The 22578-nt window shown below is 57.9% G+C and overlaps 1 protein-coding gene across 4 annotated transcripts; it reads left to right on the plus strand.

Annotated features, from left to right (window-relative positions):
- Positions 1 to 2176: 2176 nt before the first annotated feature.
- On the plus strand, positions 2177 to 22516 carry MLXIPL (MLX interacting protein like). Of its 4 annotated transcripts, none has more exons than XM_068154496.1 (17): positions 2178 to 2748; positions 8496 to 8602; positions 8756 to 8838; positions 9037 to 9126; positions 9839 to 9883; positions 10190 to 10388; positions 11619 to 11696; positions 16163 to 16335; positions 16414 to 17008; positions 17612 to 17685; positions 18149 to 18332; positions 19022 to 19134; positions 19306 to 19425; positions 19737 to 19864; positions 20231 to 20354; positions 21451 to 21580; positions 22053 to 22516. In XM_068154496.1, exons 1-17 carry the CDS (start codon positions 2453 to 2455, stop codon positions 22172 to 22174), a joined length of 2661 nt encoding a protein of 886 aa, XP_068010597.1. In that variant the 5' UTR covers positions 2178 to 2452; the 3' UTR covers positions 22175 to 22516. The 4 variants fall into 4 exon arrangements, with proteins under 4 accessions (XP_068010595.1, XP_068010596.1, XP_068010597.1 ...); XM_068154498.1 differs by having other exon boundaries at positions 18152 to 18332; XM_068154494.1 differs by having other exon boundaries at positions 2177 to 2748; positions 16163 to 17008.
- Positions 22517 to 22578: the final 62 nt, after the last annotated feature.

The following is a 22578-nucleotide window of genomic DNA, read 5'->3' on the forward strand; positions in this document are numbered from 1 at the left end:
CATTTCCCAGGACACACATGTGCCCATTATTGCTTCCCAATGTCTGCAGACAGTACTCTCTACATTACTTCTCTCTTCAGCACCTTGACAGGCAGCTTGGAACAGGCTGACGTGGTTGTGCTGAATCACGGTAGGAGGAGAAGGGGTGCTGGGAGGGAAGGGAGCTACAGAGCAAAGCAAAATCTGGCTGAAAGCTAAAGAAATGGTCTCCAAGTGAGGTGTGCACCAGTTGGTGTGATAGATGTCCAAACCAGTTATTTGCTCATGTCTTTCTTCCAGCCCTGAAAAATACCTTGGCTGGCTGCTCACTGCTCTGGAGCACCCAACAGGCCTCACCTGTGTGCTCTATCTGCAAGCTGGATGAAGGTTCAGATGCCTGCAGCCATCTCTATCAGCTTTCTGCCACTCTTTATCCCAGGTTTTCATCAGAGGTCCCTAACAACTGTGCCTGGGTGATCTCCAGGCATGTGTGCTTGTGCCAGGCTGTGGAGCTGGGAAAGAAGTTGTCAGAAAGTGAAGGGGGAAAGGGAAAGAAGTTACCAGAAAGTGGAGAGAAAAGGTGATTTAATCCTGAAATTATATCTGCTTTGTCCCTCTGCAGCTCTGTTCAGTGAGGAGATGCTTGTGACAGAGGTCTGGCTGCTTTGGCAGGTACTAAGCCCTGGCAAGAACTCTCAGCATGAATGCTGTGAGACTCTGGCACAGGTTGCCCAGAGAGCTGGTAGGTGCCTCAGGGATTCCTAGAAACATTGCAGGTCAGGTTGGACAGGGCTCTGAGCAACCTGATCCAGTCAAAGATGTCCCTGCTCACTGGAGAGGAGTTGGACAAGATGATCTTTAAAGGTCCCTTCCCACCTAAACCATTCTATGATTTATCAAAGATAAGCTGGCATGGAGCAGAGGAAGAACACCAATCCCTGCCTGCTTGCATCTCTCTGGACATCTCAGGGGTGAAGTTAGTCCATTTTAAGGACCACATGACTACAAGGTGTGGAGATCCCACTGCACCTGAGCTCGTTGCTTTCCTCTCTTTGGTCACAACAGCCTCATACAACGCTACAGCCTTGGGGAAGAGTGGCTTCAAAGCTGGTTGGCACAGAGGAATCTGGGGGTCCTGGTTGACAGCCAACTGAATATGGGCCAGCAGTGTGCTCAGGTGGCCAAGAAGGCCAAGAACATCCTGGCTTATATCAGTAATAGTGTGACCAGCAGGACCGGGGAAGTGATCTCACCCCAGTAATGGGCACTGGTGAGGCCACATCTTGAGTACTGTGGTTAGTTTGGGGCACCCTATTACAAGAGGGACATTGAAGTGCTGGAACACTCCAAGGAAAGATCAGTGAGGCTGGTGAAGGCTCTGGAACACTCTTATGAGGAGCAGGTGAGGGAGCTGGGGTTGTTCAGCCTGGAGAAGAGGAGGCTCAGGGGAGACCTTCTGGGTCCCTACAACTAGCTTGGAGCTTGGAGCCAGGTAGGGGCTGGCCTCTTCTCCCAGGTAACAAGTGATTAAGTGGCCTCAAGCTGCATTGGGTGAGGTTTAGATTGGACATTAGGAAGAATTTCTTCCCTGAAAGGGTCCTCAGACACTGGAACAGGCTGCCCAGGGGACTGGAGGAGTCACCACCCCTGGAGATGCTTAAAAGCCGTTTGAATGAGGTGTTTCGGGACGCGGTCTAACAGTTGGGAGCAGGGAGATGTCGGGTTATGGTCGGGCCTGATCTTCAGGTCTTTTCCAAGCAGGTGATTCAGTGATTCTCTGCTCCTGTGACTCTTGCCCCGGGTGTCTGCATCCCCGCTGCCCTGCTGCAGCGCCTCGGCTCGGGCCGCTCCTCCCCCGGCGCACGGCTCAGTGAGCCGCTGCGCGTTGTGCTGAGCTGGGTGCCCGTTGCTATCATTTCGCCTGTTTACGTCCCTTAATCTGTATTTGTTCCCTGGGAAGTGCGGGGAGATACACGAGGGCAGAGGCACTGGGTAAATACCGCCTGCCCCTCTCGCTGCCAGCGCCGGGAGCTGCCATTAGCCTCGGGTAAACAGAGCCGACTGCCAGCGAGCCCACGGCCACCGGCCGGGGGGGGACAGGGGACCCGCAGCCGCTCCTCCCCACCTTGGCTGGGGGAAATAAAAGCCAGGGCCAAGGGGCAGGTTGCAAGAGGATGGTGGCACGGAGCTGAGGAGCCGCTGGAAGGGCGCCGAGTCCTGGCTGCCGGGGCACCGGGGGCGGGATCGGGCAGCACCGCTATAAATAGGGCAAACCGAAAGCTCTTTGGAGCTTGGTCCGGGGTGGGGCGAGCAGCACCGGGCAGGGGGTGTGGTGTGCTGTCCCGTCCCGTGTTTGGGAGCACAATGCCATGTGCTTGATGTCAACGCAGCGCTTGTAGGGCTCCAGCGCAAGCGGGACGCGGACCACAGCGCTGGGACGGTCTAATAAGGGCTCCCCAGCAGGTGCTGGGTGATGGCAGGAGCTCAGGTGGGGCTCCCGGGGCACTTCCCAGAGCCTTCAGTGGGGCCATGCCCTGTCTCCGACTCTGACTCCGACTCCGAGGATGCAGCTATGGGTGGCACAGGAGTTGGCGCCGGGGCGCAGAACCGCTCCCAGGTCATCCACAGTGGGCACTTCATGGTGTCCTCCCCGCACAGCGACTCGCTGCCCCGCCGGCGCCACCACCGCACCGAGCCCAAAGCGGCTGATCCCCGGAGCATCGACCCGACCCTCACCCGGCTCTTCGAGTGCATGAGCCTGGAGTACAGGTGAGTCCCGGAGCCCTCTCACTCGCCTGCGCCCCACAGACACCCCCCCGCCGCCAGCTCCTTGCAAGCATGAGGCTGGCTGAGCCCTACTGCCCCAAACCCCCTCAGAAACTTGTGATGTGCAACACGTTGGATAGTAGAAGAAACTCCTTCACAGTAAGGGTTCTCAAACACTGCAACAGACTGCTCAGGGAGGTGGCTGAATTCCCACCCCTGGAAGGTGTTTGAAAGTCACAGAGATGTGGTGCTGAGGGACGTGGTTCAGACCAGATTTGCTAGAGTTAGATAACCATTGGACTTGGTGACCTTGGAGGTCTTTGACAACCCAAATGATTCCATGATTCTGTGTTCAAATATTGCCATCCTGGAAGGATGCAGGAAGAAAGAGCTGATGCTGGGTTGTTGACCATGGAGCTAGGTGAGAAGTTCCTCCTCTCTTTACGTATAGCTTAACCCTCCTCCAGCTTCCCATGAGATATGGAGTCACTGTGTGCAGGTGTAGCACCCTCACAACCAGGTCCTGCACACTCTGTAGAGCAGCAATAACCCTCTGGGCAGCCAACACTCAGTTGGCAATCTAGCCAAGAGCTTTCTGTCCTTGACTCTGTCCACTCATCCCAAGGTTACTCCAGTACATGCAGCAGCATTTGCAGCTGGATGGCTGCATGAGGCTTTGTCCAGCCTGTCCTGAAGGCTTCCTCCTCCTCTCCTGCAAAGGCAGATGGGTGACTGTATTGATCCCCCCAACCACACAAATCTCTTAAGCCCAGGATACTTGGGGCTTGCTCGTTCCACAGCTCCTGGGTGACAGCAAGGGAGCCTGCACCATGTCTCTTAGTGCCTTGGTCCACATTCTTGGAGACACTTCACTGCTTTTGGCAAGGCCTGAGGCTTTTGAGTTCTCTCAAGCATGACACTGGGACACTGCTGGCCTCGCTGTGATTTGCTTTCCTAGCCCCCACACTTGCTGTACTCTGACCATTGCTGCTTGGGCTGGATGAGCAGACACTGCTCCACCCCAGGGTGCTCAAGCTCTTGACTCCTGAGATCCACTACAGGATTGGCATGCCTCTGAGCTTGCAGGCAGAGGGGAGAGGGACAGGGTACACGTGCAAGCAGAGTAGACCACAGCAGCTGTAGGCCACCCATGGCTGGCTGTGGCACTGCAGACTCCATCACTCCAGATGTCTCTTGCCCTTAGACTCTTTCAGGCCTTGTTTGCCTTCTGCACAGAGTGTGACCATGAACACTCCAGCCCCAAGCCCAGCACCATGGCAAGCTATAACTGCAGCTGGATGGTAGCTCTCAGTGAGGATGATCTACATCAGCTACAAAGTGCCACCCCTGATGGCCACCCCTTGGTGCAAGGCTCAGCACCCATGGAACAATTCTTAGTCTGTCTTGGACCCAGCTAGGGAGCCATTGACACTGGATGTTCTCCAAACTTCATACTTAGTTGTGCTCTCTTAGAGTTCCTTCCATCCTCAAACATGCTCCCCTTCCACCTCTCAGCTGTCATGCTCTGCAGCTTGCCAGCACCCTGAAAACAAGATGACCAGCACTGAGCAGGATCAGGTGAACCTGGACCTGCAATGCAGTGCTGGATATGCCTCTGCACCCCTGGGGCTGGCCTCTGGCTCTAGAGCTGACCACTCTGCTGGCCAGCTTCTCTTTGGGCATTTCCTCTCTCCTTTGGAAACCCATGGCAGCTTTGCTAACACAGTTTTGACAGCCTTGTAAGCAGTGGTTGGAGAAACATATCAAGGGTGGAAAATGGGCTTTAGAGATGCATGGCACACCTCTACTTTTAGTCTTACCTGATTTGATACTTCTCTGCATCATCTGCCATCTCACACCTTCCCTCCCAGCCAGGTTCTTCAGAAGGGCTGCTGGTACAGCACAGCCTGAGTTGGAGTGGCCAGCCAAGGGTCTCCCTGTCTTCAGGAGTCATCCACAGTTATGCTGTAGACTAACTCCCTAACAAAGCAGAAGCCACAGGAAGGGATCAGTTGGGAGCATTCAGGCAAATTGTGCTGGCCAGGAGTCCAGCTCAGCCCTAGGGAGTCATTTTCTCACCACTCAAGACTTTACTGCTAGGACCTAAGCTCCTCTTTCACAGAGGGTTGTTCCAGTGAACCAAGGGGCCTTGCTGGCACCCGCTTCACACATTCATTGGGATGGGTTTATCCCTGTGGCTTGGACTCTAAATGTCCCACAGCAGAGTCTCAGACAACAGATTCCATTAAAAAAACATCCTTTAATGGAGTCATACAGGAGTGGGAACAGCTGCAGCTGAGTGACCCCAAACCAAGAAAGCCTTGCAGCCTTACAAGACTGTGCACCCACCCATCCTGAGCTCCTCGCCTGCCTTTTGGTCCAGGGGTGCCTTCTAGTCTGGGATCTTCTCTCTTACTAGATTCCCTCTCTGTCTCCAGGCAGGCTGTTAAGTGTTTTCATCTTGTGAGGCTGCAGCTTCTGCTGGTGGTTGGTGTCCTCCTTATCTTCTGGTTTGTGCTAGCTCTGGAGGTCTCTTTTGCTTGACTTGGTGAAAGTTCAGAGCTGAGCTAAGGCTTCAGCAAACAGCTACTCAGGCTGCAGCAGATCCACCACATTGCGATGCAGCCCCCGTGGCCCAATGTGGAATCAGTGACTCTGAGCAAGTTGTTCTATTTAAAACTTACTTATTTGAGCCAAATGACTGCAATTGCTTAACAGGAGGCACCTCTGGAGTTCATAGTCCAAGCCCTGGGCAGGGCAGGGCTAACTCCAGAGCCAGATCAGGTTGCTCACGGCCGTTACTCTGGTGCATACTAAAGATGGTGAGCCCACCACCTCTCCAACCTCTCCCAGGGCTGCACCAGGGAAGAGTGGTGTCCATGTCTCTAGGTGGAGTTCCCCTTGTTCCAGCTTCTGTCCTTTGACTCTTGGCCTTTCTTGGTGCATGTCTGAGCAGTGCCTGATGCCGTGTCCTCCATAGCCTCCTTCAGGTGGTTGCAAGCAGTATGTAGGTCCTCTCTTCACCTTCTCTGAGTCACCAGCCCTGGAGATATTTAACAGATGAGCAGATGCAGTGCTGAGGAACATGATTTCGAGCTGGACTTGGCTGTGCTGAGCTATTGGTTGGACACAATGATCTTAAAGATCCTTTCCAACCTAAATGATTCTGTGATTCTCTTCTTCAGGCTGATCAAACCCATCGCTCACCCTCCTCTTCTGTCATGTATATTAGTTCCCAACCATCTCAAGACCTTCCTGAACCTCCCTCTTTTACTTTAAGGACCAATCTGGACACAATATCCAGACTTGGACAAAGCAGTGCTGAACAGAGGGGAACTATCACTTGTCCTGACCTGCTGCTTGAGCTGTGACTTGCAGCCAGCCCTCTTTGCTGCCCAGGCTCACACCATGTCAAAGGCAGTACACAAACCTCTCTCTACACAGCACCACTGCTCAGGCTGTAGCTGAAGAGTCATTTGGGCTCCTGTAATTCATCTCCACCATTCCTGCACAGCACTTCACAGATGTTCCTGGCAGTCAGAAGCTGATGTTATCCCACCATAGGCTGGACTCTTACCTCTCCCTCTTGCTGGGAGACAAATGCTCTCTTGCTGCAGTAACTTGTCTCTCCAGGTGCTTTCTTGACAAGCTTTTGGGGGGAAGAAATTGTTCCTAGTGTCCAACCTAAACCTCCTCTGGTTCAACTTGAGGCTGTTTCCTCTTGTCCTGCCACTTGTTACTTGGGAGAAGAGACTGAGCTCCACTGTACCCAGCTTGGCCCACAGCTATCCAGCTTCCCAGACAACTATTTCAGAGAGGATTTAAATGATTTCCCTTCTCCTCACTTTGCATGGAGAGAAATGACTGCTTGGAGAGGCAGAGCTGGGAGGGCAGAGGCACTCCTATCTGAGAGCAAACACACCGAGCAGCTCCATATCTAATCCCCAGCACAGTTTATTAACACCTTTGTCACAACCCTGCCCTTGAGTGACCCCAGATACACTCCTGCCTGCTGGGGGTGAGCTTGCCTCCCTCCAAGGCAGCACCAGGAGCAGCCTTGTTGCCTGTGCAACACAGTAAAGAGCTCATTTAGACAGGAGGGATTTGAGGGTGGATTTGAGCATGGATCATTTTTTGCTCAGGGATCCTTTTTAGGAGCACTGTGCTTTGAGCTTTCTTTGCCAGACTCTGGATTTTAAAACACAATAATTCAGTAAAAGGCTTGAATTTGGCAGAAAAGTTTTGTGAGAGATCAAATGTGAGCCCTTAGGACCCCCAGGAAAAGCTGTCCTCCTCCAGCCAGCCCAGAACCAACCTGAGTCCCAGCAACCCAGGGAGCAAGGCAGGTCTGATGGCCCCACAGCAAATCCTGCTCCTGCTGCACTTGGAATGCACTTGGGATGGCTGAGCAGCTCCTCAGCCTGGCTGTTCTCCTCCTGCTGCCACACAATTCTCTTCATGCAGCCCTACATCTCACCAGATCATTCCAGATCTTTCCTTCCACCTCCTCTTGCTGGTTGAGGGAGAGCAAAATACTCACTTTGCCATGAGAGCAGGGGCAGCACCTTGATTTTCTGGAGGGTCTAAATGAATCATGCAGCAAACAAGGTGCTGCTGGACAAAACAGAGTCAGTGCTGCCCCACACTGAGCTTGGTCCCAGGCTGAGCCCTGCCTCCACCTCATTCCATCCCACCAAGACCCCTTAGCTGTTGGTGGGACCTGTGTCCCCATTCCTCTGGCAGCATGGGGCAGTGAGGCCCCCAGCCTGTTTGGGGCATCCCAGCCCCTTCTCACAGCTCTGCATGGGGTTTGCACCCATTTCCCTGGGGAAATCATTTCAGGGAAGGGTAGGGCCATTTTGAAGGCAAACCAGGGAGCAAAGATCAGGCTGGTAAGCCTGATCATAAATGGGGAGGAAAAGGACGGTTAGAGGCAAAGCTCAAAGACTTCTGCTTGCTGCCTCCAGCTCCCACAGCAGCTCCATGGCCACAGTCCCACCAGCCTCGTGTGTGGCAGAGGTGCCCAGCTGTGGCCTGTGGGCTCAGGCTGCTCCTTTAAGCTGGGTCTCAGGGTGGGTGGCACCAGTGAGGATTGTGGCTGGTGGCCTTGACTGGCAGGATCTGGCCATGTGCCTGGGAAATGCATCCCTTCCATTGGCTCCCCTGCGTGGCAGCACCGAGCTGTTTGCCTTGGCTGCTGGGGAAAGTTCAAAATCCTGGTGATAGCAGAGTGGCCACTGTGCAGCCAAGTCCTTAACTCTCTGCCAGCTGGAGCCACAGGAACACAGGTCCTTCCCCAGGCCCTGGACCGTGGATCAGGCTGGGTGTCCCTAGGGACAACCTCTCCACCCACCCCTGTGGTTGGACATCTGCTCCCAGGCACATCCCTACTCAGCCACTCAGTATAAAAGGGGAAGTTTGCTGAGGATGGAGGCTCCTGCTCCTTCTCTTCTTTCTCCTCCTCCTTCTCTCCATCCCTGGAGGGGCTTGCTCAGCATCCTGCCCCCTCAGGACTGCTTTCCCATGTTTTGTGAGCAGCCCACACTCAGTGGGCCTGGTGTAACTTTGTGTATTGGCACTGGGATTAGTTTGGCTCTCGCATTAAAGCTGCTTTCATTGCCACCCGAGGGGCTCCTCTCCTCTTCCCAGTGCCCTTCTCTGCTTGTGGGGGGGTCACTGGGTGACAGAGGAGCTGCTGGTTTATTCTGGATGTGGGCTAAATGGAGACAGTCCTTTGCTTGGAATTTCAGTGGGAAGCTGGTGTCTCCTAAGTGGAAGAATTTCAAGGGGCTGCGACTGCTTTGCCGGGATAAAATCCGTCTCAACAACGCTATCTGGAGGGCATGGTACATCCAGTGTGAGTACAGGACCAGAGCCCCCTCTGGCCGCCTAGGGCTGGGCAATGCTGGGTGGCTCAGGGCTGGCACCGGGGCAGCGCTGGACGGCAGTGCAGGCATCCTGCCCCGGGAGGGAGCCGCGGCTAAAGCCAGCTGTGGTTTTGCCTGTGCAGATGTGGAGAGGAGGAAAAACCCTGTGTGCGGCTTCATCACCCCGCTGGAGGGCTCGGAGGCTGATGAGCACCGAAAACCGGAGGTAGGGCACAGCCTCTGTGCCCGGAGGAGGGCTGGGTGGCACAGGTGGGAGCTGGGAACAGGCAGAGGGCAGAGCTCCTCGTGTTTCACAGATGTGCTGGGAAAAGTGTGTCTGACACGGCACAAAGAAACCAGCCCTGGCTGAGGGAGGGCTCTGGGGGACTCAGCTGTGACCCTCCCCCATCTCCTGCCTCCCCAGGCTGTCGTGCTGGAGGGCAACTACTGGAAACGCCGCATCGAGGTGGTGATGAGGGAGTACCACAAGTGGAGGATCTACTACAAGAAGCGGGTGAGGGGCTCTGCCCACACTGCTCCCTGCCCCACGGCGGTGCCAGCAGTGGGATGGGACATCAGAGTGCCCTATGTGGAGCCATGGCTGACCAGCAGCAGAACATGGCAGGCTCCAGGCTCTTGGCGGCATGGCAGGGGGATGCCAGTGAGAGGGAGCTGGGTGGAGACCCCATCCCCAGCTGCCCACGATGCTGCAGCGTGCTCTGGCAGCCCGCCCTGGGCTGACTGTGCCCTGCCTGGAGTGTGATCCAGGGCGTGATTTGGCAGAGCAAGCGCAGCACACGTGTGGGGCTGGGTCAGGCAGGGCCATGACTCACCCGCAGCGCTGCGGCTGGGCTGAGATTTGCTGGCCGCACATCACTCCAGGTACCCACTCTCAGGCATGCTGGCACCATGACCTTGACCAACTACTACATGGGGTGGAGCATGGTCCACCCTCCTCCCCAGCCACTTATTCAAGACAGATAAGGGCCAGGGGTGCCACTGGCAGGCAGCGTGCTGGCAGCCTCACACTGCCACACGCTGCTGGTCCCACCGCAGCAGTGACTGCTGAGCCCAGACCACGTAAAGACAGAGGTGAACTCATGGCAACCATGCTAAGCCCTCCAGGCACCTCTCTCCTGAGTGCTGTCTGCCTCTGCCCTGCCCCTGCACCATGCCCACCCTCCCACCCTGGCTAGAGGGTGACACAGGCTGTCTTCTCCTTCCAGCTCCGAAGGTCCACCCGGGAGGGAGACATCTCCAGTCCAAAGAGGGTGAGTCTGCTAGGGAAGGGTGAGGAGGGGAGAAAAGGAAGGTGCAATGTGGACCCCTGCACTGGGCAGCTTGGGAGGAGGGCATATGAAAGCCCCAGGGTGTGATGAGCCCCGTGGGGTGGGATGCCAAGCACCTGGGATGCTGGATTCACCCTTCCAAAAGCACCAAATGTGCCAGGTGTGAAACTCTGGGGTGATAAATGCTGTGGGGAGAGTGAGAGCTGCCAGGGACAGCAGCTGGGGAGCCAGGCATGGCCCCTACCTACAAGAGGTGCCCACCTGGTGCCTTGGCTTCATCTCATGCAGGATGAGGATGGCTGGGGGCCGATGGAGCAATGGTGCAACCAGCTCTTCTGCAACGTGGTGCCCATGCTGCTGGGGGATGAGGAAGAGGAGCCGGGGAGCAGGCAGCACTTCGACCTGGACAGCTTCCTCTCGGACATCTCTGACACCCTCTTCACCATGACACAGACACCCAGTGCCCACCAGGCACTCCCTAAGGATGGTAGGTGCCCCAGACCATGCTCTAGCAGGATGTGGAGGAGGAAGTTCAGGCAGGTAGCACACACCATAGCACCCTGCTGTGTCTTGGCTTAGCTCCCGATGGCTGCTGCCTGTGTCCTTTGGGCAGACAGGATGGGCTGGCATCCCTCCTGCCAAGGCAGGAAGAGGGGATGGATACTCCTGCCCTGCCCAAATGGAGCTCTCCCTCCAGCTCTCCCTCTGTTTGAGCAGGGCAGGAATATCTCCTGGTATTGCTTGGCTCCAACCAGCAATTAAGCACCAGGCAGCCACTCACTCAGCCTCCCAGCAGTGGGGTGGGGGAGAGAATCAAAACCAAACAACAGCTCCTGGGCTGAGATAAAGGCAGCTTAATGGGACAGAAAAGAGAGGGGAAATAATAATAATAATGATAATGATGGCAATAATAATAATAGCACCAGTGGTGCTGGAATGTACAAAACAAGAGGTGCACAGCTGCTCACCATCTGCTGACAGATGCCCAGCCACGATGCCCCCTGGCCAGCTGCCCCCAGTTTAGATACTGGGCATGACACCATGTGGTGTGGAATACCCCTTTGGTTGGTTTGTTGTGTCCCTTCCCAGCTTCTTCTGCCCTTCCAGCCTCTTCTGGCAGGACAGTGTGAGAAGCTGGGAAGTCCTTGACTGAGCATAAACACTGCTCAGCAACGACTAAGCCATCAGTGTGTGACTAACACTACTCTCACCCTAAATCCAAAACACAGCCCTGCACCAGCTGCTAGGAAGGAAATCAACTCCATTCCAGTCAAAACCACAACTCCTCTTCTGGTGTATCCCTAAGGACCAGCCTGGGCTGTCCCAGGTGGGAAGGGCTTTGCTGCCCAAGGAGCAGTAGCTCTGTGAAGAACCTTGCACCAGAATGCAGGGCAGGGCAGCTGCCAGCCCTGTGTAAGCACCAGCCCAAGGAGCAGCCTTTCCCTGGAGTTCTTGGACACTTGAAGGGGTCCCAGAGGTGCTGGTGGGCTGGGTGTTGGGGATGGGATAGGATGGCCCTGGATCTGCACAGGGTGGGCACCCATCCCCCTGCTCATGCATGGCTGCAGGGCAGGGTGCAGCGATGCAGGGTGATGCTGGGGTGTCATGGAGGGGTTGCAGCCAGGCAGGTGGGAGAGCAGTGGTGGGAGGAGCTCTGAAGTGGGGTCTTGGGGGTGCAGTGACTGGGCCCTGATGTTCCAGCTCTGCCCTCTTCCAGTGTATGCTGGGAATGCTGACATGATCCAGCCGGACTTGGCACCCCTGCAGCCCAGCCTGGATGATATGGAGATCTCAGGTAAGAGCCGGCTCAGATGTGGCATCGCATCCCACACGGCCCAGCACAGCCTGCACCCCGTGGCAGCCCAAAATGAGGGGGTCAGAGGGCTGGTCAGGCAGCAGCAGGAGCTCCTGAGGCAGCCAGAAAGCACAAGACATCCTCTGGCATGGAAAAAACCAACGTGGTCCAGGGGCTGCTGGACAGGGGCTTGTCCCTGCCAGGCTGGCCCAGAGACGGACTTGGCACTGGAGTCCAGCTGGGGTAAAGGAGCGCCTAAGGGGAGCGCTGGGAAACAGGCAACAGCAGCCTCCTCCCATGGGGCTGCCAGCAGTGCTGCCAGCAGGCTCTGAGCCAGGAGTGTCTGTGAGCACCATGAAGTCATCTGAGACATGTCCTGCTCCCAGCTGTGCAGTGCAGTGTCCTCACACACCAGGGCAAGGCACTTCGGGGGCATGCTGCACCTGGGACCCTCAGACACGCTGGTGTCCCAGGCACACCTTGCAGGGCAGGGCTTGGCAGCCCTCCCAGGCAGCTGGTGGCCTTGGGCAGCACCAGCACCTCTAAGACCCCTCTGTAGGCACCCTGCAAGCTCCAAAAGCAGTCTGCACTTCCTGCAGCAGGAGGAAACCAGGGTGCTTGCACCACATGGCCGCAGGGTGATGCAAGACCAGATGCCGGCGGGGAGCAGCCTGGGGCACTCTGATGTGCTAGGGCAGGCCCTGGCCATGGGTGATGTGAGAGGGCTCTTCCAAGCCCTCCTTAGCTCATTCCCTCCAGAGGTGTCACCAGGCTAAGCTGTGCTGGAAAGGTCTGTCCCCACTGCTGGCCCTTTGCCTCCTTTCCTCAGGTGCCTCATGTGGGCATCAGCCTCTGGGGGTTGGGACAGGAGCAAATGGGTCCAGCTGACACTGGACAAGTGTCCTGTCCCCAAGAGATCCTGCACCCTGCTGGAAAGCTGCACCAACCCCTTTCAAGTAGCACCTTGTCACAGTGGTGTCCCAAGAGCAGCCCCTGCACCTCTTTGTGGGCTCAGCTGCCCTTTGTGCCAGCAGCATGCCACAGCCTCATGCTCAGCAGGAGATGACCAGGGACACGGCAATGCCCATCTGAGCCAATAGCTTCGGATGTTAGAAGAAACTTCTTTACTGGAAGGATTCTCAAAGACTGGAACAGGCTCCTCAGGGAGGTGGTTGAATCCCCATTCCTGGAGGTGTTTCAGTGGCAGAGATGTGGTGCTGAGGGTTATGGTTTGAACTTGGCAGAGGTAGAGGATGGTTGGACCTGACAACCTAAAAGGCTTTTTCCAACCCAAACAATTCCATGACTTCTATGAGCAGCCAAGCTGTCCTTTTTTTTGCCTCTGCTGTCCTTTTTTTTGCCTCTGCTGTCCTCTTTTTTGCCTCTGCTGTCCTCTTTTTTGCCTCTGCTGTCCTTTTTTTTGCCTCTGCTGTCCTTTTTTTTGCCTCTGCTGTCCTCTTTTTTGCCTCTGCTGTCCTTTTTTTTGCCTCTGCTGTCCTTTTTTTTGCCTCTGCTGTCCTTTTTTTTTGCCTCTGCATTTTGCTCCAGGGAGCTGCCTGGCAGTGGGATGAGTCTTGCTGCAAGCCATTACAGAATCACAGAATTAACCAGGTTGGAAAAGACCTTTGAGATCATCGAGTCCAACCTATCACCCAACACTATCTAATCAAACTAACCCATGGCACCAAGTGCCCCATCCTGGCTCTTCCTAAACACCTCCAGTGATGGTGACTCCACCACCTCCCTGGGCAGCCCATCCCAATGGCCAATTTCTCTTTCTGTGAAGAATTTCTTCCTCACCTCCAGCCTAAACCTCTCCTGGCACAGCTTGAGACTGTGTCCTCTCGTTCTGGTGTTGGTTGTCTGGGAGAAGAGACCAATCCCCACCTGGCTGCAACCTCCCTTCAGGGAGTTGTAGACAGCAAGAAGGTCTCCTCTGAGCCTCCTCTTCTGCAGGCTATGCAACCCCAGCTCCCTCAGCCTCTCCTCACAGGGCTGTGCTCCAGACCCCTCCCCAGCTTTGCTGCCCTTCTCCCATCTCAGCATCCCTTCCTCTTCTGCCCATGCCCAGCGGCTCCACATGGGGGGACTGCCGGAGCTGGGGGTGGTCTCGATGCCAGCTAGGGACAGGAGTGGCATCCTGGGGTCATGGGTGAATGCTGGGTGCTGGATGGCAGAGCTGCAGGTGCCAGCCAACCCAGTCCTGTCCCCAGGGTCACCTTTCTAGCAGGGTGTGTGATGGCTTTCCGTGGCTCAGGGATGGTGCAGAGCACCCTGGGGCGAGCGTGCGGGGAGGGCACCGCGGCAGCCAGTGCAAGGTTGGCACAGGGCTGGCATAGGGCTGGCACAGGGTCACAGGGCTGTCACCATGCCTGGTGGCTGTGGCAGAGCTCAGTGCCTGTCACTCAGTGTGTGCAAACCAATCCCCAAATGAGGAAGCATCTCGTGTCTGCGGCGGGTGCCGGAGCACGGCGTGGGGTGGATGGAGACCTCCTGATGGCAGAGGCAAGGGAGCAGCCCAGCCCCACGCCCTGCTGGCACCACGCTCCAGGTAGGACCCATGCTGGGCACCAGGGGGTTGGGAGCTGGGCTGGCCATCCCACAGGGTGGCATTGCCCCATTGCAGGGCTATCCCAGAGCCTGGGGCCGGTGCTGGAGGGTCCATGGTTTGGAGTGGGCTCTGTGGCTCTGATCCCATTGGAGATCAGCCTCGGGTTTGGATGTGATGTCGAAGGTGTGGTGTGGCAACCACATGAGCTCTTCTCCCTTGAGGAGCAAGGTGCCCTGGCCATGCTGTGCTGCCTGGGAGCGGGTCAGGATGATGCAATGGTGGAGAAGAGTGCAGGCAGGAGCTGTGGGGTGGGGAAGGGGCAGACAGTGGAGGACAGGGCTCCGAGGGGCTGCCAGCCACCTTCCATCCCTGCAGCACAGTGTGAGGCACAAGAGGAATTGAATCTGCAGAGCTGGGCACTGGAAATGCCTATAAATACTCACAGAGTGCAGGGCACAGCCTGCCGTGGGCACAGAGGAGGGCTGGGGACAGCATGGAGCTGGGTGCTGAGCCCTGGGGAGGCTGAGACCCTGCCTGGCAGCAACGCAGCCCATACCACTGTCAGCCCAGGGGGGGCTCTGCCACGTTCCTGGGCATTCACCATGTCCTTGGTAGGGGGAAGGGGCAGTGTGAGGGCTGAGTGTGGCAGCTCAGAGGTGGCACTGCCCCGACTCACATCAGTGTTATTCTTGGCTGGCAGCACATGACACTGCCAGAATCATCACCATGCTCAGCCCCTTGGCATCCCACTCAGCTGCCAAATTTACCACTCTGGTGCAGGTTCAAAAGGGTCTCAGGTCTTTGTGGGTTCCAGCCAGGGCAACCCAGGCGTTGGAGTCTGTGTCATGGCCTGAAGGGAGAGCAGAGTCCTAGCAGCCCTGCCAGTGCTCAGGGCATGGCTGCACACGCCAGGTAGGCAGCACAGGGCCTGTTGGCAGCATTGCTTGTGCCAGCCAAGGTGTTGAGAGCATGGCCAGGTACTCCCCAGAGAGGATGTGAGTGCCTGTGTCCTGGAGCAGCTGCTTGGGCACAAAGCCTGTGCCAGGGGCTGTCAGGCAACTGCCTGCAAACTTAGCCAGCACTCCTGCTCCATTCTGCATCCTGCTCCATCCAGCAGCCTCATAGTCATCCTTTCCAGGGAGAACTCTCCCATGGTGATGCCCAAGGCAGCACTGGCACAGGCAGCAGCAGTGCCAAGCCCTGAGCTGGGGGCTGGTGTGCCCTGGGAGCTGGTTTCACCAGGAGGCAGCTGCCCGAAGCTCCCAGGCAGCCCTTTCCCTTCGTGCCACGGTGTCTGGGCCTGGGGAAGGAGCAGGGTTATGGAAAGGGGAGAGAGGAAGGCAGAGGAGTCGTGGCAGGGTCACGGGGCTCAGCCTGGGGACGGCCATGGGATGTGGTTAGCCACAGGCTGCACGCACGGCAGTGCCAGGGCAGGGAGGCAGGCACTCAAAACCACTCCAAAGGACTGTCCCCCACCACCTGGGCACACTGTGACCTGCTCCTCCATACCCTCCTGCTATGCCTGTCCTGCAGTCTGGCTGTCATGGTCCCTGCCCCAGCCCAAGGCAGATTTGGGAGGGATGGCACAGCCACGGAGCCCCTGGGAGTAGCCCTGGCACTGGAGCACGTGGTGCCCAGCTGAGTGTTTGGGACAGGGTCTCCACCCCTGGGTGGCATCCTGGACAGCTTTTCCTGTCCCCATGCATGTGGCAAGGCTGGTCCTGGGTGCGTGAGCTGCCTCTTCCCTCCATACTCCAGCATTTCACAACCCCAGTGCCAAATGTGCTGGCAGAGCAGGGGGCTGTCCCAGCCCCAACAAGGTGAAGCTGGGACCAGTGCCCCGATGGCAGTGCCACTAACAGGGCATGGGCAGGTCCCCTCATGCCTGCCACTCTCTTTTCACTTGACCCTGCAGATATCTTCACCACCTACCGACCACCACCATCACAGACACAGCCAGGCTACCAGGAGCCACCTTGCTTTCTGCCCATGGCTGACTCCCCGTTCAGCAGTGGTGAGGCACTGATGGGTGCCCGGGGGCTGCCCGCAAGCCCTGAGGCCTCAGTTCCACCCAGCACCCTCCTCCAGGTGAGCAGGGTCCTGGCCTGTGGTCCACAGCTGCCGGTGCCCCAGCCACCCCTCCTGACCCTCTCATGTCTCCTGCAGCCCAGCAGTGCCTCCCAGCTCAGCCTCCACGATGCCTTCCTGAGCCCCGAGCTTCCCCCGCCCCCCCTGCCCCCTGAGCCCCCTGCCACAGCCCCCAGCAGCCTCAGCCCCCAGCTCAGACACAAGCCCCCGCTGCAGTACAGCCTCCCCAGCAAGTGCCTTGGCTTGGAGACACCAGGACCCCACTATGCCCCCCCTAGTCCATCCCCTGGGGCACCACTCCTGGGCCCGGACCCCCTGTTCTCCCCTGCCTCAGCTCCCCGCTCCAAGTTCCCCTTTCCCAGCTCGCCTGGCCCCTCGCTCCTTGCCCACTCTGCCTCCCCCCTCTCAGCACCCTCCTTGGACCCCCATGCCCCTCCAGGACTGGGCTACACCACAGGCATGGTGCTCCCAGTGTATCCCAGCCTGGCTGCTCCCCAGCTCCCTCCCCCTGCCCTGCTGGGCGACCCCAGGTTTGCGCCCCCAAAGGGGCTGCCCCAAGGTGGGGGTGGGAGGCCAAAGGTGAAGGCCAGTGGCACCAAGGTGAAGAGGGGACCTCCAGGATCACCTCACTTGGCTGTGCCCAACCTCTGCCTGAGCCAGCTGCTGACTGCAGGTAATGGGGCTGGGGGGCTGTGGGGGGACACTGGGGTGAGCCCCAGGATGGCAGAGAGGATGTGATGGGGAGGGACTGGAGGGGGGAGCCCACTTTCTATTCACTGGGGATGCTGAGCAGGTCATGCAGCTGTGCCCATGGTATGACAGTGCCAAAACCAAGCTATGACCAGAGGAGTTCCTCTGGCATCAGCAGCCTCAGGAGAGGCCAGGTTGGCACCAGGGCTTGGCCATGGGCACTGCTGATAAGTCCCTGTGTCCCCAGCCTGATCATCATGGCCCTATTGGCATGGATGGGCTGAGGGTTACAGGTGATCTGCCCAGCTTCCTGCCCCTGTGTGTGATGGGACAGGTCCCATGCCCCAGGTTGTGTCCCCAGCACTGTGCATGGCTGGGGAGAGGCTGGGGATGCCTGCCTGCACCAGGGGTCCCAAGGGCATCCCTGCTGCAGAGACCTGCTTCACCCTTCCCTGGGGTAGGCAGGCAGGGAAGGGGCCACAGCAACACCATTCCTGGGGGCTGGCTGTCCTGTGAGACAGGAAAGGTCCCCAGAGCCTAAACATCCTCACACAGCAGTGTCCTTCTGCTCCCTGCCCTCTTGCAGCCAAGCAGGACCCAGCCCTGGATGCTCCACCCCTGATGGGTGCAGGACTCATGCCCTCCTCCCCTGTCTCCCCGGTAAGCAATCACCTGTGCCTCAGGTTGGGAATTGTCCCCCCACCCAGGTCAGAAATTGCCCTTTCCTGATGCTGGGGCAGGGGTGGAGGTGGAACAGGTTGGGAGATGAGACTCTGTGGGGTCACCCTTTGCCGTGTGGGGCTGGACAGGCAGGAGGGAAGCAGGGGACACGTGGCTGGGGTGCTGGGGAGGCACCTGTGTGGTTTTCCCATGAGAGAAACAGCACAGAGGTGGGAAAGACCTCACTTGCAGGACCCCTTTCCTGGTAATGCTGCCCTGGGCCGATGGGGCTGGGGCTGCCTCTGCAGATGGTGGGATGGGGCTCACAGCCCCCTCCCCAGTCCCCTTGAAGAAGTTTAGCTGCCAGTGCCTTGGGACCAACTGACCAAACGGAAAGGTTTGGTCCCTAGCATATGTGAGCCGCTGGCTTCCTGACCTCCCACTTCTCTCTGCCTTCTTCCAGCAGCAGAGCACTGTCCCTGAAGTCCCTGCCACCTTCCTCTCCAGAATGGCTCAGCTGAGCCCAGGGCTGGCTCCTGGCTCCGTTCCTTCCCAAGCAGTGCCAGCACCGGTGCCGCCGGCGGGCACCCAGCCAGGCTCGCTGCTAGTCCCCAAGGCAGAGCGGCTGTCCCCAACCTCCACCTGTGGTGAGTCTGAGGCACCCCAAGAAGCTCCACAGGACACTGAGCTTCCTGCAAGGAGCTTGGCCTGAACATTGTGGGAATGCTCCATTTCAGCTTCAGTGCCAGGCAGTGGCACTGACCCAGCTGAGCACAGAGGACTCCTCCCTTCCACAGGAGAGGGCAGAGTGCCTTCACCTGCCTCCATCCACGGGGGACAAAAGCAGAAACAGGAAAAGGGGAAGGGAAAAAAAGCAAAATGTCAGACAGTGGTTTTGAAAACCCAGAGCTTGGTTTCTGAGCAGGAAGCACCCTGCTTTCACCCACAGAAACCAGAGTGGTGGCTGGAAACCAGGCTTTGAGGTCCTTCCCAGCTTCATTTTGGTGCTGCAGGGCGCAGCCTCGCTGCCCTGGGGATTCTCTCCTGGCAGTTTCCACTTCCTGAAATGCTGGGAATGTAAAATGGCACATCCCAGACATTCCCATTTCTGAGCAGTTATGAGTGGCATTTTGGGGATAAGACAAAGCAATGAGACATGTTTGGATGCTGGATCAGAGCAGCTTCATCAGCAGAGCAAGGTGGCTGCCCTGGAGCTGGGGGTAGGACTGGGGGCTGCTTCTCTCCACCCATCCCAGCGTGGGACCCTGGTGTCAGCCCACCATGAGGGGCTGCTGCTGCTGCCCCCCTCCCCACATCACCTCCTTTACTTTGGCAGGCAACGACTGGCCCAAGCCCAGCCAGGCCTCCCCAGGACCAGCTGCCGGGCTGGGCACTGGCATCACCCTGCGCCACCCTGCACCCCGTCGGGGCCAGCCTGATTCCAGCAAGGTATGGCAGGAGCAGGAGCTGCCTTGGCTGTGGGGGCACCACCTCTTTCCTGTTGCCTCCCAAACTCAACCCCTCCTTGCTGTGAGCTTTGGGCAAGCCTGTCCTCCATGGGCCTGCTGGCCCAGGGGCCGTCCCTGGTGGCAGGAGGCGGCTGACAGCCCTTGCCCGCAGACGGAGAGCCGCCGCATCACGCACATCTCTGCCGAGCAGAAGCGGCGCTTCAACATCAAGCTGGGCTTCGACACGCTGCACAGCCTGGTGAGCACGCTGAGTGCCCAGCCCAGCATCAAGGTGAGCGCCCAGGGCTGCACCACCGGCTAGCCCTGGGCATGCAGGGACAAGATGTGTCACCTGGGGCTCCTGACCTGTACCCCAGTCCATGGGCAGAAGGCTGTGAGTAGATACCAGGCACATGGGGACCAGCACGGTGCAGCTGTACCAGGCTGGGCTGGGCTCTGGAGCCTGTGGCAAAAGTTGCCAAGGCTCAGCAGCAGCAGCAACTGTGGCAGCTCGCACTGCCAGCCCTGCTGCATGAAGCGCGGGGTGCCTGCCACCCTGCCCACCCAAGGGCTCCTTCACTGTCTCGTGCTGTGGCCCCATAGGTCAGCAAGGCCACCACCTTGCAGAAGACAGCAGAGTACATCTGCAAGCTGCAGCAGGAGCGGACAGCTCTGCAGGAGGAGGCACAGCGGCTGCGGGAGCAGATCGAGGAGCTCAACGGCTCTATCAAGTAAGGGAGACAGGGCTGGGGGAGGCAGGAGGAACCCACTGCCTGCACCGGGGTAGCCAGGCAGGGCAAGCAGCAGCGCTGGGGAGGCAGGGACACAGCAGGTCTCCTGACTGCCTCCTAGGATCTGCATCTGCCTCTGCCTTCCCTCAAACCCTTCTTGCATGAGGGATGATGCCCAAGAGGCAGCACTGTGTGGGATCAGAACATGAGGCCATGACCAACAGCTGCTTTGGCAGGGGGGAAACTGCCTACCCCCCCTGCTAAGAGCTGAGTCCTGGCCAGAACTTCTCCCTGTGGGGTCGTCCCCATGGCTCCCAGCCTCCTGAAGCCATGCTGAGGGCTGAGCAGACCTGCTGTGCCCCGCAGCCTGTTCCAGGAGCAGCTGCCTGCCACGGGGGTGCCCATCACGCGCCAGCGCTTCGACCAGATGCGCAGCATGTTCGACGACTACGTCCGCTCCTCCACGCTGCAGAACTGGAAGTTCTGGATCGTATCCTTTGGGGCCGGTGCCTGCTGCTTGCTCTCACCCCTCCCCTGAACTCCAAGTCCTCTGCTTCACCCACGGCTCTCAAGCCTGTGGAGCCCCTCCAGCCTGAGAGGCTCTGGGGACCACAGGGAGATGTTTCCCAGCCAAGGGCACCGTGGTAGAAACACCCTGAGGTGGTTGTGGTTAGGAGAGAGCTCCTGATACAAGGGAGCAAATGGAGTTAGGAGTGACTGTGCAGTCCTTGGGGAGAAGGAAAGTCACTGGCAGGGCTGAGATTATACAGGGAAGAGCTCCTGGTGACAAGGCTCTGAGAGGCAGCAGCCATCAACTAGGGATTAGGAAAGGTCCAGACAAAAATGTGGGCATATGGTTGCTTGATCTTGGTGGCTGCATGGGACACCCTGGAACCCTAGGTGGGACACAAGTCTGGGCTCCACGTGATGGAAAGAATGGAAGGGATCAAGGGTCATGAAAGGAGTGACTAAAGGGCTGGACCTGCTTCTCCATGAGCAGGGATTAGACTCTGCCAATACCTGACCCAGTGCTTCCAGTCCAGGCATGGCAGAGGTGATTCCTGAGGCAGGGCTGTGGAGTGCTGTGTAGCTCCTTCCACAGAACACTGGGTGTACTGAAGCCAACATGGAGAACATGCTCGTGGTGGAAATACCTGCTGTAGATTACTACACACACAAAATCATCAGTCTTCAGCTGTGGTACCTGCAGGCTGGGAGCACTGGGAGAGCACACTGGGCACACTGGTGCCCTGCTTGGGCACTTTAGCGGACACTGCACTAGCTGTCTCCTTGATCTGCTCTGGAAGAGTTCTCTTGTGTAATCATCCACTTCTGGCAGCCCCAGTCATGACAGAGATTACACAGCTCTCACACTCCCTGCCTTGGGTGTCACTTGGGTCCCCATGACCCCACCATTATGGGCTTATGCCCAGTGTGATGTGCAAGGAGGAAGGCATCCAGCAAATCTAACCCGTGGCTGGGCAGGGAGCTTTGTCCTGTTGCCTGGAGAAGGGTGTTTCCCACACCTGACACGAGGGAACCACGGTCTGGGCAAGGCTGGTCCTTAACTTCTCTGCTCCCATCAGTTCAGCATCATCATCCGGCCCCTCTTCGAGTCTTTCAATGGCATGGTCTCCACGGCCAGCATGGAGAGCCTCACCCAGACATCTCTTGCCTGGCTAGACCAGCACTGCTCCCTCCCAGCACTTCGGCCAAGTAGGTGGCCCCCTGCCTGTCCCTGGCGCTGTGAAGAAGCAGGGCTGTCCTGCTGGCATAGACTGATGAAAAAGCAAAGGGGCAAAGGATAAGGGTGTCCTGGGGGGCCACGTGGCTGGTGCTGCACCACACTTCTGCTGTATGGGGGGAAGCAGCTGTGGGACATTCAGAGCTGCATGCTTGGTGCTTTTCCATGTTCCTTTCATACCTGTACTTTAGCTGACCTGGCTTATGCTGCCCTGACCAAAGAGCCCATGTCCTGGCTGGGCAGGGCTCAGCCCTACCCAAAGCCCCACAGGGTGGGTTTCCCATGGCCCTTTCTGCTGGAGACTGTGGTAAGGAGCTGTTTTGGTGTTCCATGGGCCAGAGCAGGGATGGAAAGCACCACCTCCCCTGGGATGGGTTAAGCCAGGCCCCTTCCAGCCCCCGAGGCATGCAGGTGCAGCTGACATGTCTCATGTCTTCCCCACAGCTGTCCTGAGCTCCCTCCGGCAGCTGAGCATTTCCACCTCCATCCTGAGTGACCCAACCTGCATCCCTGAGCAGGCCACACGAGCAGTGGCAGGGATTGGCCACCGTGGCAGCTTCTCTTAGCTGCTCCCAGAGGGGCTTTCCCAGCCTTGCCAAGACCCTTGGTGCTGCCAGTGAGTGCCTTCCAGTGCCAGCAAGGAGCCCTCAGTGGGGTCATCACCATGGCCAACCTGCTTGAGCAAGGGAAAACCTGAGGACACGGAGATCCTTCTCCAGTGTACACTGTCTCAGGCAGTCCCTGCCTGTGCAGGGACAGGAGCCCTGGTCCTGCACCCCAGGCCCTGCCAGACCCCAGCGTGGCTGGTACAGCCTGGGGCTCTGCCTGCCCGGAGACCTGAGCATGGGGAAGCCGCTGGAGGGTGGGGCGTGGCTGTGATACCTGATAAAGAACTTGCTCTGCCTACAGCTCTCAGTGTGGTTCTTGCTGCCCCGAGTCTGCTCTGGGTCAGGGCTGGGGGAGGCAGTAC

The sequence above is a fragment of the Melanerpes formicivorus genome, unplaced genomic scaffold, assembly GCF_026170545.1.
Source record: "Melanerpes formicivorus ecotype bairdi unplaced genomic scaffold, bMelFor1.0.p_v2 SCAF_29, whole genome shotgun sequence".
Lineage (NCBI taxonomy): Eukaryota > Metazoa > Chordata > Aves > Piciformes > Picidae > Melanerpes > Melanerpes formicivorus.